The 19383-nt window shown below is 37.1% G+C and overlaps 1 protein-coding gene across 2 annotated transcripts; it reads left to right on the top strand.

Moving 5' to 3' along the window:
• Positions 1-14624: 14624 nt before the first annotated feature.
• On the top strand, positions 14625-18820 carry LOC141667623 (elongation factor 1-gamma-like). Of its 2 annotated transcripts, none has more exons than XM_074474180.1 (8): positions 14625-14849; positions 15012-15058; positions 15787-15936; positions 16030-16090; positions 16176-16228; positions 16442-16543; positions 17018-17534; positions 18131-18820. In XM_074474180.1, the coding sequence occupies exons 2-8, from the start codon at positions 15050-15052 to the stop codon at positions 18508-18510; spliced, it is 1272 nt and encodes a 423-aa protein (XP_074330281.1). In that variant the 5' UTR covers positions 14625-14849; positions 15012-15049; the 3' UTR covers positions 18511-18820. The 2 variants fall into 2 exon arrangements, with proteins under 2 accessions (XP_074330281.1, XP_074330282.1); XM_074474181.1 differs by having other exon boundaries at positions 15012-15111.
• The last annotated feature ends 563 nt before the right edge of the window (positions 18821-19383 follow it).

Raw genomic sequence — 19383 nt, 5'->3', positions numbered from 1 at the left:
ATATCAAGATGATTGAGTTAGATTCTAACGTCCCTGTTAGAGCAATAAGGTCAGATAATGGGACAGAATTCAAGAATGCACTTCTCAATGGATTCTGTACAGACAAAGGGATTACCAGACAATTTTCAGCTCCTAGAACCCCTCAGCAAAATGGAGTGGTAGAAAGGAAGAATCGTACATTGATTGAAGCTGCAAGAACGATGTTAAGTGAATCAGGTCTTCCAATGTACTTTTGGGCTGAAGCTGTCAATACTGCATGTTATACTCAGAATCGAACTCTAATCAACAAAGACTTCATGAAAACTCCTTATGAGATTTTGAATGAACAGAAACCTTCTATCAAATACTTTCATGTATTTGGTGCCAGATGCTTCGTGCTCAAGGATGGAGATGATCGTCGTGGTAAGTTCGAGGCAAAGGCATATGAGGGTATTTTTGTTGGATATGGAAGAAGATCATATAGAGTGTATATCATTGATCAACATAAAGTAACTGAAAGTGTCAATGTTACATTTGATGACACTAAACTCCCTAGTATCCAAACTGAAGATCCTTCTGAGAAACTGAAGTTTGATGATACGTCAGATTCAGAATCAGAACATGGTCAAGAACCTGAGGTTGTTGCTGGTAAAGAACCTGTTAATCCTGATGATACTCAAGGTAATAGTGATGGAAACTTTGGCAACAATGGAGATACCACTGCTACTGACGGAGAATCTTCAAGTCAACATGGCAACAACTCAGGGGGAGATGCTGAAGGATCATCTAGTAGGACACAACATCACAATGAATTTCAAGGTGAATCATCAAGATCAAATCTTCCAAGACAGACTGTCTGGAATAAAGCTCACCCTTTTGAGTTGATTATTGGTGATCCAGATGTTGGAGTCAGAACTAGACGTGCTACTCAAAATGAGTGTCTGTTCTCAGGATTTCTTTCTGAGATGGAACCTAAGAAAATTGAAGAAGCACTGACTGATCCAGATTGGGTGATTGCTATGCAAGATGAACTCAATCAGTTTGAAAGTCAACAAGTCTGGAAACTGGTACCTAGGCCTGTACACAAGAAAGCTGTTGGTACTAGGTGGGTATTCAGGAATAAACTAGATGAAGATGGTGTGGTTACAAGAAACAAGGCAAGACTGGTAGCTAAAGGGTATTCTCAAGCTGAAGGCATTGATTATGATGAAACCTATGCTCCAGTGGCTAGACTTGAGGCCATCAGGATATTTCTGGCATTCGCAGCATTTTCAAACTTTAAAGTTTATCAAATGGATGTCAAGAGCGCCTTTCTGAATGGAAAGCTGGATGAAGAGGTATATGTAGAGCAACCTCCTGGTTTTGAAGATCCAGATCATTTGGATTTTGTCTTCTTTCTTTTCAAGGCTATCTATGGGCTAAAACAGTCTCCAAGAAAATGGTATGACACTCTCTCTGAATTTCTTATTGAAAATAGCTTTATTAGAGGTGTCATAGACAAAACTCTCTTTTCTAAAACACATAAGAAGGATACTATATTAGTCCAAGTCTATGTGGATGATATAATATTTGGGTCTACTAATGATAATCTCTGTAAGAGATTTGCTAAGTTAATGCACAGCAAGTTTGAAATGAGCATGATGGGAGAGCTGAAGTTCTTTCTTGGATTACAAGTAAATCAAAGGTTAGATGGAACATTTATTTGTCAATCCAAGTATCTCAAGGAACTCCTCAAAAAGTACAATCTAGAGGATTCTGCATCAGCAAGGACTCCATCAACTACAGCTGTCAAGCTTGGACCATGTGAAAACTCCATTAAGGTAGATGTCACAAGCTACAGAGGTATGATTGGCTCGTTACTCTATCTTACTGCAAGTAGACCAGATATTATGTATGCTACATGTTTATGTGCAAGGTTCCAAGCGGATCCTAGAGATATTCATCTCGTTGTTGTTAAACGAATCTTAAGATATCTTAAGGGAACACCAAATCTAGGTATTTGGTACCCTAAAGAATCTGGTTTTAACCTTGTCGGATATACAGATTCAGATTATGCAGGAAGTGTTGTTGATAGGAAAAGCACCTCAGGAAGTTGTCAATTCCTAGGAAGCAGGGTAGTCTCATGGTACAGCAAGAAACAGCAAACAGTTTCCAACTCAACGGCCGAGGCTGAATATATTGCTGCTGGAAGCTGCTGTGCTCAGATCTTGTGGATTAGGAACCAACTACGAGACTATGGCTCTGTATTGAACAAGATTCCTATTTTATGTGACAATACAAGTGCAATAGCCATCACCAACAACCCTGTGCAGCACTCGAGGACAAAGCACATTGACATCAGGTATCATTTTATTAGAGAGCACGTCATGAATGGTACTGTTGAACTATTTTTTGTTCCAACAGAAGAACAAATAGCAGATATTTTCACTAAACCACTTGACGAATCCACATTTACCAGATTAGTTGGTAAATTGGGCATGTTGAATAGTTTTAGTGATTAATTTAGTTAATATATGAGATCTGTTCTTGAATGAATTTACAAATGAATTTTTCATAAATGAAAAATTCATTTGCAAATTTATGTTATCATTTTATCATATTTCTTGCTTATTTCTATGTAATATATATTATCTTATCTATTTTTATTTTCCCTTCTTGTTAATTTAAAATATCTCAGAATATTTTATTTTCTCTAAAAATATTTTTTTATGAATTTTTATTTGCTAAAATTCAACAAAAATCTATTTTTGGAATAAAAATAATAAATTCTGATATATTGTCTTTGGTTCTGTAAATATTATAGGTCTGTATTTCAGTTTTGCTATTTTGTTATATAATTTATGTACATATTTGAGTGTCTTTCTACTGAAATGACAATCGGCAAGACAATTGAAATTGTCTTGCTGAAAATCATTTCAGTACTTATATATATATATATATACTTATTTTCATATTAATTCTGTGTGAAATCCTTTTATTTCCAGAATGACAATCGGCAAGACAATTGAAATTGTCTTGCTGAAAGTCATTTGCGAATATAATTGTCATTTCAGTGTTTTTCAGTATAGTTTTATACTGGCAAGACAATCAGTATGACTATTGATTGTCTTGCCAGTTATAAATATTATATATATATATTTTATTTTATTTTATACTGGTATGATAATCGGTATGACTATCAGATTGTCATACCAGTTATATATTATCACTTGTTTTATTCTTATTCTTTTCGGTTATTTTCTTTCTTTTGCCTGGTATGACAATCGGTATGACAATCCAGGATTGTCATACCAGCTGTTATATAAAGGCGTTTGTTGTTTTTTTTTACCATCACAACAGTTTTCTTTTCTTTCAAAAATTCGAACAGTTTCCTCATTCTCTCTCTTCTCTCTCTTCGATCAAAAACATCTTCAAATCTGTTTTGATTCTCCTTTGCTCGAGTTTTTACTCAGCTTACTAATTCATCACTTTGTGGTATATACATACAAGTATATACATACAAAGGTGCTGTTGAATTTTTGTTAAATCTATATTTTATTTCGATTTGTGTTTGTTGATTTTGAGCATTTTTATTTCTTATTTTAATTTCTGATTTGTGTCGTTTGGTCTTTCAAAACTGTGTTTGTGAGTTAGGAATTTTAACAGGATACATTTCTGTCTAAATTTTTCGATTATAATTAATTTAATTCGAATTATTAAATAAATTTAATTAATTCGAATTTTCTTAATATTATTCTTAAAATTCTGAAAGCGTGTGTCTTATTATTATTTTAAATGGCTCTCAATTTCCAAATTGTCGCGCATAATCAGGTTGGTTATTTTAATCCGGAAAAATGTGATGTTGAAAAATTTAAGCCATGGATTAGATTTTTTAATGACCATTCGATTGTTAGCTCTGCTATTAAATCAAATGTGATTTTAAACGTCGATCTACTTAGACTGATTTGCACAACCTCTACTGTGGCCGATGATTCAAATTCTTTTTCATTCACCGTCGCAAACACACAGTATGTAGTTGATGAAACAGTCGTCAATCGTGCGTTAAATTTTCCACTAGACAATTTCTGTAATTTACCCTCTGAAAATGATATCACAAATTTTTTCAATGCTATTCACTATCAGGGGGTGATCAATTTAACCAAACTTTCTAAATCAAATTTGGTGTCTGAATGGGATATTTTCTTCGATACACTTTCCAAAGTGTTTGCCTGCACAAAATCCAATTTTCATAACATCACTTCCACTCTGCAGTATATTGGTCTTGCGGTTGTTTTCAATCAAAGGATCAATTTTGGCAAACTACTTTTTCCCATTCTCTTGAGACGTCTAACTTCTGCTTTACGTGATCATTCTACAAATCGTAGGGTATCATGTTACTATGCTCGTTTTCTCATGCTTATAGCAGATCATCTTCTCACACCTGATCACAAAGCCCTTTTTGCTAACTCTGCAGTAACCGAACCCCCTCCAGTTAGCAAAAAGATTTACACTCGCCAAGACACAACCTTCAAATTCATGCAAGTTCCAGTACTTGTATCTGCTTTCATGGCCACTTATATTCCTTTACCTATTTTCAATCTTCCCGGCCATGAACAGCAACATCAACCTCCAGTGGTTCAAGCCACCCAGGCTCCTCCAACATCAGATGCTCTTCCATTACAGGTAGTAATTCCTCACTCTCACTCCTTTCCTACTTCTGTTGAAAGACCCCCAGTGGTTGATAGGGCTGACCATGAAGTTGTAGAACCACAGCTTCAATCCCAGGTCATAGAGCCAAACACAGAGTCACATTCTATCTCAACCTCTCCCCCACTGTCTAAAATGTTACCCAGAAGATTACTAGGAAGTAGTACATTGTTAAATATGAGTGAACCCTCAGCTCTGCCTCCTCCTAAGAAAAGAAGAACATATTCTGAGGCATCTGAAAGCCCATCCTTGTCCTCCCAACAGGACATGGACTTTGAAATGGCCAATGAACAGTTACTAGAGGCATTCTCTCAACAGGATGCATCTATTGAAATTCGCCATAGGGCCATGGCATCTTGTACTGAGTCAGGCACAATTCCATTACTCACAATGGAACCATACACTTCCCCAGATCATACTCAGGACACACAGCGAGGAGTGCACATAGAGTCGGTTACAGTGCCTGCCATAGTTACGGCAGAAGAGCAGTCACATGCTTCAGAGGGAAAATCTGACTCTCCGCCATCTTTAATAGAGTCATTTTCTCCCCTCCCAGATCAAACACCTCTGGCTCCCTTATGGGATTCTCCACTCGCAGATTTATCTGGAGAAAGTGGAGGGCAACTCGGTCAATCTATCCCTAAAGCAATTCAGACATCTATTCCAAAAGATTTGATAGTATTGACTGAGGATCGGGACTCGCGAATTCCCATTGCACCACCACTGACCTCTCTTGAAGAGGCTAGGGTGATTTTTAATGCAGGTACAGAAGAACAGCAACAGGAAGACTCCTCACGAGCAATTATATTGAGAGAAACACATGCACGTGAGATGAGTGAACCAAACACGAGTGAAATTCAGGTGAGAGCACACACAGACACTGATACTGTAAACCTGTTAGCTCAGATTGCTGCCCTAAAAGAAGAACTTGCTAAAAGCCAAGCTGAAGCTCAAGCATTCAAAGCACAAGTGGTTGAACGGTCTTCTTCTTCCACCTCTGTCAACAATCAGCTTGCAATCATAAGGAATGACATCTCAGATCTAAAGACCACTGTAATACCAAAGCTCAATTCTATTCAGGACACTCCAACTTTATCAGCTGATGACATATCCAACTTCTGCTCTCTACATACAAGAATGACTTCTCTTGAAGACCTCGTTGAGATGAATCATTCACTGGACTCCTCAAGATTTCTAAAGATAGAGACGGGCATGGAACATCTCAATGAAGGGATGAAGCACCTATATTACATGATCAAAAATTCTCATTGCCCTAATGAAGAACAAAGAACTTATTTTGAAGGACCGTCTGGTGGAGGATCAGGCTCTGGAGGTGATGGAGGTTCCAAAGGAAGATCAGAAGAGGATCCCTCAACTAAGGGGGAGAAGAAAGGAAGTAGTGCCAAAGGGAAAGAAAAAGATACCTCTGCTGGAAATAAAGGAAAGGCTGATGATGTCTACTACAGTGGAGAACATGATGACTTTGATATTTTTGACATTCCCACTAAACCAGTTCAGGAAGATAAAGATGGGTTATTTGAAGCTGAAGAGGAAAGTGATTTTGAAGATTGGGAAGAGGAAGATACAGTGGATCCTATGTTTGAGAAAGAATTTCAGAAGGAGCAATTAGAGATGAAAAGAAAAGAAGCTGAACTCAAGAAGGTCTCTCAGATCATTGACAGGAGGAAAGACATACAAAGAACAGAAACTCTTCAAAAGCAACGTCTTCATGACATTAAGGCTCAAGAAAGGAGAAGAGATGTCAGACTAAAGATTGGTGAAAAATGGGATGAAGCTAGGAGAGTACTCGATATGCCTCAGCTGAGCACTAACAATGATAGGCAGTTCTTACATCTTCTTGACAAGCTGGAAATCTCAAATCCTAACAATGACATGTACATGAATGCTATCAAGACTGAAGTCTCAAGGATCACAGCTGCTTTTGATAGATCCCTAAATGAGATGAGCATTTTTGTATATTGTCAGAGTGAAGGATCATTCAAGGTGTCACTTCATCTATTTGAGAATCGTTCTTTGTCAGAGATTTGGGTTCTTTTAAACAAAGTCAAAAGAAGCTCAGAATTGAATGAAGTTCTTCGAGAAAGGCTTAAAGAGTTTGCCAGCAGGGCTAGTCCTCAAGTGGTCAACAATCCTCATCAGGTGAGATTCTTTAAGTCTGATTGTCTTCAAATCTGTCAGCTAGATGTACAATCTCTTAAAGACTACTCAGCTAAGCATCTGGTCTGGATGGAACATCATTTGAGAACTGCTGGATATTCATCCATGTTGAAGACTCAAGCTGCTGACTTGATTCAAGCTTATTGTGAAAAGAATGTTAAAAGGTACACTCAACTCAAGAATAAGCTGAAGTCAGTTGGAGTTCAACCAGTCAGACCAGCAAGCTTCACTTCAGAAAAGGATCGTGTCTTTGACAAGGAATTGCTTCAAGATTTAGAAGAAGGTGAAGTCAGAAGAGAAGACAACTGAAGTCAATTAGCTCAAAACTCAATGTAATATGATTAGAGCTTTATGAATCAAGATAGTCTAATGTAGTTATATGTTCAGGCTAGAGGAACATCTATCTTGTATTCACTTGTAAATTTCATTTGGAATCTGGAAAATGTTAAATATAATCCAGAACTTTTCTGCTATTTACTTTACATTACTGTTTATATCTTTTTCTTATTTGTTAGTTGAGTTATCCTCTAGGTATTTGTTGTTATTGTCTAACAAGCAAATAGGGGGAGATTGAAAGGCATATGTCATAGCCTACTCGTTTATTCGAGTATTTAACTCAACTCAAATAAGAATGTAATAAGTAAATAGTGGATTAATCATCAGAGAGATCTCACAATGTAACATCTGTCAAAGAATAAAGAAACATTGTTCATCTGCAGACTTGAAGATTCACTGGAAGAAGTTCAAGAATTTGATCATGCCTCAGTGATATAAATCAAGATCGTGGATTTAATCAAGTGACAGAGATCTCGTCAAGGTATCATTTATTACAAGGATTCAATCAGAATATTAAAGTCAAGACATGAAGAAACGTCACCAAAGTTAGTCACTCATGAACCAGACAGTACATCGAGTGTCAGCATTGAAGTGGCGGAATTGATTCATAAGTCTCAGTGACTTTCAGAAGATTGTCAGAAAAATGGATGCTGCTAAGGGTTAGTATTAATTCTCTATTAATTAATTAAGTCATATAATTTAATTAAGAAAATAAATTATATCTGCAAAGATTAATTTATTGATTAATTGAATTAAATTGATTAATTAATTTAGAATTAATATTAAGGATTTACAAGATTTTAATTGGTTTAAAATCTGCTTAAATTCAGCAAGACAATTCATTTGAACTAGTATGACAATCGGTATGACAATTGATAGTCATACCGAAAGTCATGCCAATACATATAATTGTCTTATTAGAATTTCTGTTTAGATTAAAATCAGTTATTAATTCAGCAAGATAATTTATTTGAACTAATATGACAATCGGTATGACAATCTATAGTCATACCGAAAGTCTTGCTAGCTCATTTTTAATTGTCTTGCTAGTTGTAAACATTGTCCTACCGAAAGTCTCACAAGCTTAAAGGATTGTCATTCCAATTCAATCTACTCGGCTGTGTTGTTTAAAAGAAGCAGAAGACCAGTTCATAAAAAAGTAGCAGGCAATAAAACAGAATACATACTCAAGAACAAAAAGAAAAAGGAGCAGAAAAATATTACATCTCATCTGCAACTTCAAGATCAATTTCTAGATTGTAAAGTTAAATTCAATCAACTAGAAATACTTATCTTGTTCTTGTGTATCAATCTAGCGGATTAAAATCCCTAGAACTTAATCTCAAATCGCATTTAGCATTTGATCTTTTAATTACAAAAATAGAAAAAGTTCATGTCGAATTTATTCTAAATTTGTAATAATTGATTTGAGATTAATCCCTTGTAACCGATACCGTAGTTGTAACACCTTTCAAGTTTAATAAAAGTTTTATTTAACTTGAATTTTGTTTCACAATTTTATTCCGTATTTTATTCGATTAAACGGTATTGTTTGCATTCAACCCCCCTTCTACAAACAAATTGGGACCTAACAGTATCACTATACCTATGATCAATGAGATGTGATCATCAGTTAACAAACACACCAGTCTTAATGCATTATTATTGTCCCTTAATAATAATACTCGACTAGGGACCTTTAGGAATATTGATAATATTCTCATAATCTCATTTCTAAGTCACGTACTTAGAGATATAGAATTGCATATCATATTTTAAGGACATTTTAATCTAACATTTATATCGCAATAAATTAAGAATTAATAAATTATAAATAAAATAATCGATAGAACATAAACATTAATAATCCTAATGTCTTAAACTAAAACATCATAGTGTTGTCTCTAGGGCACAAACACTAATATTTGGTTCGTGGCAAACTACCCTGAATACTCTTCCGAGAAGTTTGGCGAGGAGACTGTCGCATAGATGGCAGAATTCAAGAAAGAATATGATGCGGAGATCAAAGAAAAGAGGATAGAACTTGGGCTAGAAGAATAAGAAGGCGCGTCTAAGGACGTGCCTGAGGTTGACCCTTTTAATCCCCTTCAATCAATTCCACCGACTGTTGACACTCAGGGCGCGCCCTGATTCCCTGCTTCTTTTTAATTTCTGCTTGAACTAAATTCCTTAATACTTTGAGGTGCCATCCCTCCTTTGATGTTGTGCAAAGTTGTAAGACTAAACTTTCTGCTACGTTTCTTTTGGTTTTAATCGGTAACTATTTTTGCTAGTTGTTTCTTTATATATTTTCTAAGTTAAATATGTCAAGGCGCCTTTTTCATTAGGGCCCGCCTTGTAGGTGCTGATTTTTGTTTTACTTGCTGCAAATGCTTTACTTGTTTTTCCTGTTTATGACTTAGATGTATTACCTTTTCCTTTTGTGAATTTTTTTGAGACACTTCCATCATTAGGGCACGTCCTCGTCTTTTGTTAAGACACCTTATACAAACTTTGCATTGACTGAAATCTTTTTATATTTTTATATTGAAGACGCGCTTGCTTGGCCATGGCTTATCTCAAAATATGAATTTGCTTTTTCTGCTATAAATTTGGAACATGCCTTTTGATCTGTTGAGTTTTATATTTTTGAAGCTGAATACTATCTGGGCGTCCCCTGTTATGGGGCGCACCCTCTTATCACTTTTTTGTGGGTTTACAAGTTGAATTTGACAAGCAGAATTTATTGAGGCACTTCTACCCTTAGGGCGCGCCTGATGTATCATCTTCAATGTTCTGAAAAACATATAATCAAACATCTATTCTCTTATTAATAATGCACTCTAGTGTGAAAATTACACTAGTCCCATGACTACTATGCTCTGTCGGGAAATAATTTGAAAATTTTATCCTTCCGCTAGTTCCAAGGTTCGTAGTCATATATACTACCCCCTAGACTAGGAGGAATTTATTTGTTACTAGTCTATTACATAAAATTAATCATAGAGCTGAGGGGGCCGAGGTCACACCCTACTGATAATACTTTCGCAAGTGCTCTGCATTTCAAGCTCGAGGAATAAGTTTGCCATCCAAATCCTCCAAGCCATAGGTTCTTATCCAAAGTATGACTTTGACTTTGTACGGTCCTTCCCAATTAGCTCCAAGTACTCCATGCTGAGTTATTTTAGTATTTGGCATGACTTTTCGCAAAACGAGATCTCCCACCTTATAAGGCACATACTTCACCTTCTTGTTGAAATACCTTGAAATCCTCTGTTGATACGCAACAAGTTTTAATTAAGAATTTATTCTGGCTTCGTCAAGCAAATCCAGGTGGAGCCTTTGATTGACCTCTATATCTTCCTCAACGAACAAATCCCTTCGTAACAATCCAGCTCCTACTTCTACGGGAATCATAGACTCATACCCGTAGGTTAACATAAAAATGGACTCGCTCGTAGTTGACCTTGGAGTTGTGTTATAAGACCAAAGGACCATTGGCAGCTATTCTGGCCAATCTCATTTATTTTCCTCCAACTTAGCCTTTAGAGTATGCTTAATGATCTTGTTTATGGCCTCCGTATGCCCATTACTCTGCGGATGATAGACTGCAGCGGAGTCCTTCTTGATGTGCAAGTCTTCACAAAGCTTCTTTAATTCTTTACTATCAAATTGCTTCCCACTGTCAGATATGAGCTTATATGGAATACCAAATCTGCAGAATATGGAATTGAAAACGAAATCTTTGATTTTCTTATCCGTGATTGTAGCCAAAGGCATAGCTTCCACCCACTTTGTAAAATAATCAACAGCCATCACGGTATACTTCACACCCCTCTTGGCTTTGGGAAGTTCCCCAATGAGGTCAATTCCCCACATAGCGAAAGGCCAAGGACTTGCCAACGAAGTGATGATTGTTGCCGGGGCATTAGAATAATTATCAAATTGTTGGCAACGATCACACGCCCTAACAAACTTGAAAGCATCTTCTTTCATGGTTGGCCAATAGTATCCTTGTCTAAGGACTTTTAATGCAAACGAACCACCCCCCGAGTGGTTGCCACATATACCTTCATGTACCTCTATAATAATATAATTTCCTTCTTCTAGATCTACACATCGTAAAAGCGGATGATTAAATCCTCTCTTATACAGCACCCCGTCATATTCAACGTACTTCGTAGCCTCATAACGAAGTTGTCGAGCCTGTAACTTATCTTCCGGCAAAGTCCCTGTGCGGATATAGTTGTGTTATCCATCTGCGAGCCCATTTTTGCCAAGGTAGCTGCATTGCCATTTTCTTTTCTTGGCACGCCTTCCAACTTAGCGCTACCAAATTTTTGGAGCAGGCGCTGCACACACCTCATGTATAATTCGGTTCGAGGGTCTCGGGCCGGGAACCCTCCGTTAACTTGATTTACAACCAACTCTGAATCGCTTCGAGCTATCAAATTCACAACTCCCACCTCCAAAGCTATCTTCAGACCATTGATAAGGGCTTCATATTCGGCGTCATTGTTGGTGACATAAAACTTGAAGTGAATGGTACTCATCAAGTGATGTCCTTCCGGGGTAACCAAAACAATCTTGGCCCCTGCGCCGTTATTATTCACAGCCCCGTCGACATGTAAAATTCACCAAGGGTGTGGGAACTCTTCTCTCACTTTATCGGGAACATTTCCCTATGAGGAAGGTTCTGCTAACACTATAACATTCTCATCCACTTCGGAATCAAACTCAAGTATGAAGTCAACCAACGCTTATCCCATAATACACCGGTGACGGGCGACCCTATTCCTCTTTCACCAACGTCGCGCTGATGGAATATTCTGAGGCTGCCAAGTAAAGAATCAACGTTTCCCCATCTTTTGGATTTGCCAACATAGGAGGACTCCCTAACTGCTCTTTAATTTTCTGAAAAGCTTCCTCACAGTCCGAGGTCCACACAAAATCCTTCCCCATGCCTTTAATTGCCTTAAAGAATTCCTTGCATCTATATGAAGATTTTGAAATAAATCGATTCGATGCTGCAATTCTTCCCGTTAAACTCTACACTTGCTTAACGCTGGTGGGAGATTTCATATCTAGGAGAGCTTTGATTTTCGCGGGATTTGCCTCGATTCCTCAGTGGTTTACCATGAACCCAAAGAATTTCCCCGACTCCACGCCAAATACATATTTCTGAGGATTCAGCTCCATCCGATATTTTCTCAGAATGTGGAACATTTCAGCCAAATCCGCTATATGATCATCCGCTCTCTTAGACTTCATCAGCATATTGTCCACATATACTTCCCTTATTTTCCCGATCTGCTTCTTAAACATCTTGTTTACCAGCCTTTGTTAAGTTGCCCCGGCATTGATTAGACCAAATGGCATCCCGATGTAGCAATAGAGACCTTCGTCAATGATGAAGGAAGTGTGCTCCTGGCCAGGTTCATATATGGGAATTTGATTATAGCTAGAGTATGCGTCCATGAAACTCAGCAAAGCACGTCTTGCCGTTGCATCAACCAACTGATCAATCCTCGGCAAAGGGAAGTTATTCTTTGGGCGTCTCTCTCTTGGGCGGGGCATCAAGTACATGTATCTTTACCGATTAACCAATTTCTAAACGCTAGAGTAGATCAAGATATTTTTACATTAATCCAAAGCCCAAAAAGAGTTTTATAATATTAAATAAGGTCCGTTGAGCGCCTCATGCCTACGCTTTATTTAGATCGGTGAAGTCCACACAAGTTCTCCATTTTTCATTGGGTTTTTTCGCTCACACCGAATTTTTCAACCATTCTGGGTAAAAAGATTCCCTGATTAGTCTGACATCCAAGGGTTTATCCACTTCCTTGGCCAAAGCTACAACCCTTTCTCCACTTACAGCCCTGCGCTTTTTTTGAATCCCTTTATGTTTGGAATCGATATTCCATCAGTGACACATCACTTTCGGATCAATTCCAACCATATTTGAGTGGCTCCACGCAAACACATCAAGATTTTCTAAGAGAAATATTCAAAGTCCTTCCTTCAACCTTGAATTTAACTGAGATCCAATCTTCAGAACTTTTCCTGGATCCTTCTCGTCGATAGGAATTTCAATCGTGTCTTCAGCTGGCCCCATTTTCTCTGCTGGTATCGGAATCCGTGGATCCAAATCGAGCTGATTGTAATCCTCATCACTTTGTTTAGAAGGCGCATCCCCTAGAGGAGGAGCATCGACTTATTTTTTGAAAGAAGGCGTGCCCTGCATAACAGGGGCATCAACTTCTTTAGAGTTTTGAATGGGAGAAAGCGCGACCTGAGGTACAGGGGCATCAACTTCTTCTGAAACTTTTGGTGATAAGGGCGCACTTTCAGGAAAGGGGCATCCACCTTATATACGCCTTGTCCCAGGTTTTGCAAAACATCAATTCTCCCCCCGAGACGTTCCCCATTAAAATTTCCTTGGATTATGTCGTTTGGGGGCTCTTCTTCTTCCAACATTTCAGTCCTGAGAGTGTCCTCTAAGAACAGCGTTGCTGAAGGCAACTTGTAGGAGTATTCATTTTCTTGTTCGACATAATAATGGACATGAATCTCCTCGATTGGATGTTCGATACTTCCTTCTAGTTCATCATCCGAGACATCTCCGACTTGGACATCCTTTCTCCTAAAACCCCTCATAGCCTGTCGGTAACATTCCGGGGAGTCATATTGAGAGCCTTTTATGTTGCCAACCCCATTCGGGGTTGGAAATTTCATTGTAAGATGGTGGATCGAAGTGATGACCCTCATTTCCCTGAGAAAAAGGTCGTCCCAGCAGCACATTGTGGGACGACTCCTAATTTAGGACCTTAAACTCGAGCATCTTTGTTACAGACATCAGACTTTCTCCCAGGGTGCACGACAATCGAATTGATCCCATGACTCTAACTCTGTTGTGCAAGACATACTTGTACAATAACAAGACTAAGTCAAATTGAGAACCCTAAGTAAGTTGTATCGTAATCTTAGTTTATATTTTGTATTGTAATATTTAAAGTCTGTAAAAATGTCAAAGAGCAGACTGAAGTCTTTTTCTTTAAACAATATCAAGCCTAAGAATTCTATTTGGAAGAAGATCAAGAAGAACATGCCTCAGAAGAATTATGAAGAAGTTTGGAGTTGAATAAATCTGTTTTGAGAAAAATATTCTAAGTCAAGATCTCTACAAGTCACAAATTTAATGTTATAGAGTAGTAATTCGAGAATTTCCAAATGACTTATCGAGAAGTCACGAAAGCTACCGGAGAACTCCAAACTCTATAAAATTGAACGGACAGTGTGTAGAATTGAACGGGATATATGGGGTAATTTTTTTGTTTGTCATGACACGTGACATTTAATTGAAAATTTAATTTGTTTGTAACATTTAAGTTCTCCATGGTCTTCTTCAAGAAAAAATAAATGTATTTGTTTCCTCATTTCTATTGACCACAGCCAAATACCAAGAATACCCATTACCGGCCCTTGCACTTCAAGTCAAATCTTCCTCGATCGCGGCGACATTTTCATTTTCATCTTCCTGTTCCATATATTTCTCGGGTATAACGTGGACCCGAATAACACACTGACCCGACCCAACTCATTTTCACACCTCTATAAAACCCCCCAAATCACCTTTCTATTTAACTCAACTCTCAACTGCAAAACCCTTGGTATGTTCACGCTCACTCTAATCTAATTTTGTAGAACATTCTGAGCCTAATTAATCCGTGTTCTTTCATTTATATCTTTCATTTGTATGTATTTATTGAAAATTATGTGTAATTTTGTATGTTTTAACTTAAATTATATGCTAATTTTGTGCATTTATGCAGATCTAATTGCGCGATCGAACGGTTCGGTTTGCTAGATCATGGCGTTGGTTAGTTGATTACTTATATACTCTGTTTTTTGGGATTTTGTGTGTATTTTGATGTGAGTTATGCGCATTTTTCGATAATTTATGTGCGTGTTGTGACTTGGTGACTGTGTAGTTGATATTTACGATCTGTTAGGGATCTCGAAGGTTATAGTAAACTTCGATGTGGTTGTGTGGTTGTGGAGTTTTCGTGTTGTATAATTTGTTAATTTGCAGTGATAATTGAAGGAAGTTGTGAGTTTAGATTGTTTCTTTCAGTTTTAAATAATTTGATGTGGTGTATTTTAGTTTGTGTATTTATTAATGATCATTGATTTTATATGATTTGATAATTTATTTACGAGATATGTGAGTTTGTCTTGTGATGTTAACTGTTGTAGATTTACCCATGTGTATAGCTTTTTATTTTTGATGTGTACTAGCTTACGAAATGTGAATGGTTGCATCTATGATGGAAATAAGCTTATGTATGCCTATGTTACTGCCATTTTCAGCTTTCAACTGAGTTTTGGTTTATGACTGTATTATTGACATTTTCAATGTGATTTGAGCAGTCAATTGAGTCTTGGTTTATTCCTAAATTTGCATAATAATTTAATACAATCATTGTGTTGAATGAGGTCTACTTTTAATTTAACTATCAGTGATTTTTTTTTGGTTGGTTTGTTAATTTGAATTTATTTTTTAGCCCAAATGTTATGACATTCAGTAAAATAATCTGTTCGTTCTAGGTTTTGCATGCTGGAAAAACAAACAAAAATGGTTTCAAGACACTTATCACTGCAGAGTACACTGGCATCAAAGTAGAACTGGTTGAAAATTTTGAGATGGGTGTATCAAATAAAAGCCCCGAGTTTCTTAAGATGAACCCCATTGGAAAGGTATAGTACCCTGTGTGATGTAATTGTGTTAAATGTAAGCTCTAAAGTTTTAATACATGTAAATTTAAGGAGTTCTTTTATTTTTTTCTATAGGTTCCTGTATTGGAAACTCCTGATGGAGCTATTTTTGAGAGCAATGCCATTGCGCGATATGGTAAGCTATACACCTAGTTCCCTGTAATATCCCATATACATTTTGAATCTTTAATTTGGTATTTATCGTGTTCTGGATGTTGCAGTTGCCTCATTGAAGCCTGATAGTTCTCTGTTTGGTTCTTCGCAAATAGAACATGTAAGTCATAATGTCGACTCTCCTCTCTATCAGCCTATCCCTTTCAAAGTCTGTAAAAGATAAAAGAAATAACTTCTGAAGATAATCAGTAAACTGTTCTTTTTTCTTTTAACATTTAACTTTTAGCTGTATGTTTATCTTCCTCGTACCCGCACTAGTCAGAATTTTGTTATCTTTCTCTATTTTGAACATTTCTTTACTCTTGTTTTACAGGGCCTTGTTGAGCAATGGATTGACTGTGCTTCACTGGAGATTGATGCCAACTTGCTAGTCTGGCTGAGACCAAGAATGGGGTTTGCCGCACACCTTCGCCCGGTAAACTCCTCCTCCCACTTTCTCTTTATATGAAAATTTCCTATTCTGTTTATATGCAAATTAATTTCTAATATAGATAGAAATTTAGATCAGGTATCTGGCCCATAAGGATCTATATATGACCCTTCTTGTTTCTCCTCTCATGTTGATTACTTTGATTTTTCCCATGCACTGATAGAAGAATTACGAGGACCACATCTGCTGACCTTTTTATTTTCTCCTGCTAAATCATACATGTTATAATGCATTATGTATCTTTCAACGCGCCAGTTCTCCATGACAACTACACGAAGCCTGTGCTGCTAGCAGTTTTGCATATTAAAATAATATAATTATTGTGTTGTGTTAATTATCTTGTAAATGCTTTCTGGTACTTGGGGGGAGGCTAATGATGGATACTTTTGGTTGGATGCAGAAAACTTGTTGCATTGTTATATGTGAAAAAGTAAACAATCTTTACATTTATTCTTTTAGGTTGAGGAAGCTGCAATTACTGCATTGAAGAGAGCTCTTGGAGCTTTGAACACTCACCTTGCTTCAAACACTTTCCTGGTTGGAAATGCTGTGACGTTAGCTGATATCGTCATGACTTGTAATTTGTACTTGGGCTTTACCAGGCTTATGACAAAGAACTTCACAGCTGAGTTTCCTCATGTTGAGAGGTACTTCTGGACCATGGTTAACCAACCCAATGTCGCTAAAATTGTGGGAGAGGTGAAGCAGACAGAAAGTGTTCCGCCTGTCCCAGCAGCCAAAAAATCTCCTCAACCAAAAGAAGCTGCTAAATCAAATCCCAAGGTAGAACCTAAAAAGGAAGTCAAAAAGGAATTGCCCAAGACAGAAGCTGAAGCTACCGAGGAAGTTGAAGATGCACCGAAACCCAAAGCGAAAAATCCTCTTGATTTGCTGCCTCCAAGTAAGATGGTTTTGGATGAGTGGAAGAGGTTGTACTCAAATACCAAGAGCAATTTCCGTGAGATTGCAATCAAAGGTAGATTCTCTAATATTTTGTCCTTAAGTGTTTTCAGGTATTATATATTTTAGACTTGCCTTCTAAGCCCTAACTGGAACATCCAGATAGTTTTTAGTTTGAAGTCTGAACCCAAGGATCTTCTGTTATCCCTCATTTCTCTGATCATAGTTGACAATTTTACTTAATATTATGACCTGTTAACGTGTAGCAAACTTTTGTATAAAAATTTGTTATAGGTAGTTTATGTTTATTATTTATTTTAGGCTACTCAAACTGTGCGATTGTAGTGTTGACAGGGTCTATGATATATAATTCCAATTTCTGTAGGTTGTGTGTATCTGAAATGTTTTTGTAATGTAACATCTTTTGTGTTACATCATTTTGTATCTAACAGTATTGACAAATCATCTAATGTATCCTGGTATCAGTGCAGTACAATAGATGATTCATTTTTCAGTTTTTATATATGGGAGTTATTCGGTTCTTTTGTTCTGTTTGTTTGTCTTGATGATTATTGAGCTTTAAGATTATGCCTTCAAATAGTTTGGTGTGAATTTAGAAAAAGTGCTTGTGAATTGTCTATGCTCATTGATCCATTTTTATGATTACCACAGGTTTCTGGGACATGTATGACCCAGAAGGCTACTCTCTGTGGTTCTGCGACTACAAGTATAATGACGAGAATACAGTCTCATTTGTCACTATGAATAAGGTTGGTGGATTTCTTCAGCGAATGGATCTGGCTCGCAAGTATGCTTTTGGAAAGATGCTAGTGATTGGCTCTGAAACTCCCTACAAGGTGAAGGGGTTGTGGCTTTTCCGCGGACAAGAGATTCCTCAGTTCATAATGGATGAGTGCTATGACATGGAGCTTTATGAGTGGACCAAGGTGGACATTTCTGACGAAGCACAAAAGGAGAGGGTCAGTCAGATGATAGAAGATCAAGAACCTTTTGAAGGGGAGGCCCTTTTGGATGCAAAGTGCTTCAAATGAGTAGCTCATCAATGTCCATTAGTAGACTTGCATTATGTTCTCTACCATAGTTTATATTAAAGATTAAGCTATAGATTTAGCTTGAACCATAGATTGTCTAGATTTAGCTTGAACTATAGTTTTAGCTTGAACTATAGATTGTCTAGATTTTGCTTGAACTTTAGATTGTCTAGATTTAGTTTGAACTATAGATTGCCGTCAAGATGGTAATGTGATACCATATCTTGTCCTTTGGAGTTGGTTTATTTTGCCTTGTACAAACCGGTTTCTATGTTTCTAATGCTGTCTTAGATTGATCTGTTGCATTAAACATTGCGTTCTAGTAAATTTCAACTGTTAGTTTAATATTACTCTGTAACAGGTATACTAGATAGTTTGTTATTCTCTGGTTGTATTAGAGCATGCTTCGATACGAGTCTCTAGTTGTATGCATGCTTCGGTACGAATTTCAAGTGATTAATGGAATGCCTGGCCAATTGGTTATATTAGAGCATGCTTTGGTACGAAGTTTAGGTTCTTGATAGAATGCCTCAGCCATTTGGACATGGGTTTAGGGACTTGGGACTGTAAAGATGGTTCTGTGGAAGGGGAAGGAGCATGGAAGTAAAGAATTATGGATGTGCTCAAACTTAAAATACTAACTACTACAGTTTTAACTTAATTTGACTTTTATTGATGACCTTGTTAATTAATTCATTTGTCAGATTAATATCATTGACATCTACCATTTATTTGGCCCCTCTTCCTTTTTTTCCCCGTAAATTTTAGTTGTCCAGACATTACTCTTGAATTACTAATTAGGTCTTAATATCTGATTAACTAAATTCAAAATTCTTGTCATGTAAACTAGTCACAAAGCTGAACAAGTCATCA

Source organism: Apium graveolens, chromosome 6 (genome assembly GCF_009905375.1).
Source record: "Apium graveolens cultivar Ventura chromosome 6, ASM990537v1, whole genome shotgun sequence".
Classification (NCBI taxonomy): domain Eukaryota; kingdom Viridiplantae; phylum Streptophyta; class Magnoliopsida; order Apiales; family Apiaceae; genus Apium; species Apium graveolens.
This window is presented reverse-complemented; position numbering and strand designations above follow the sequence as displayed.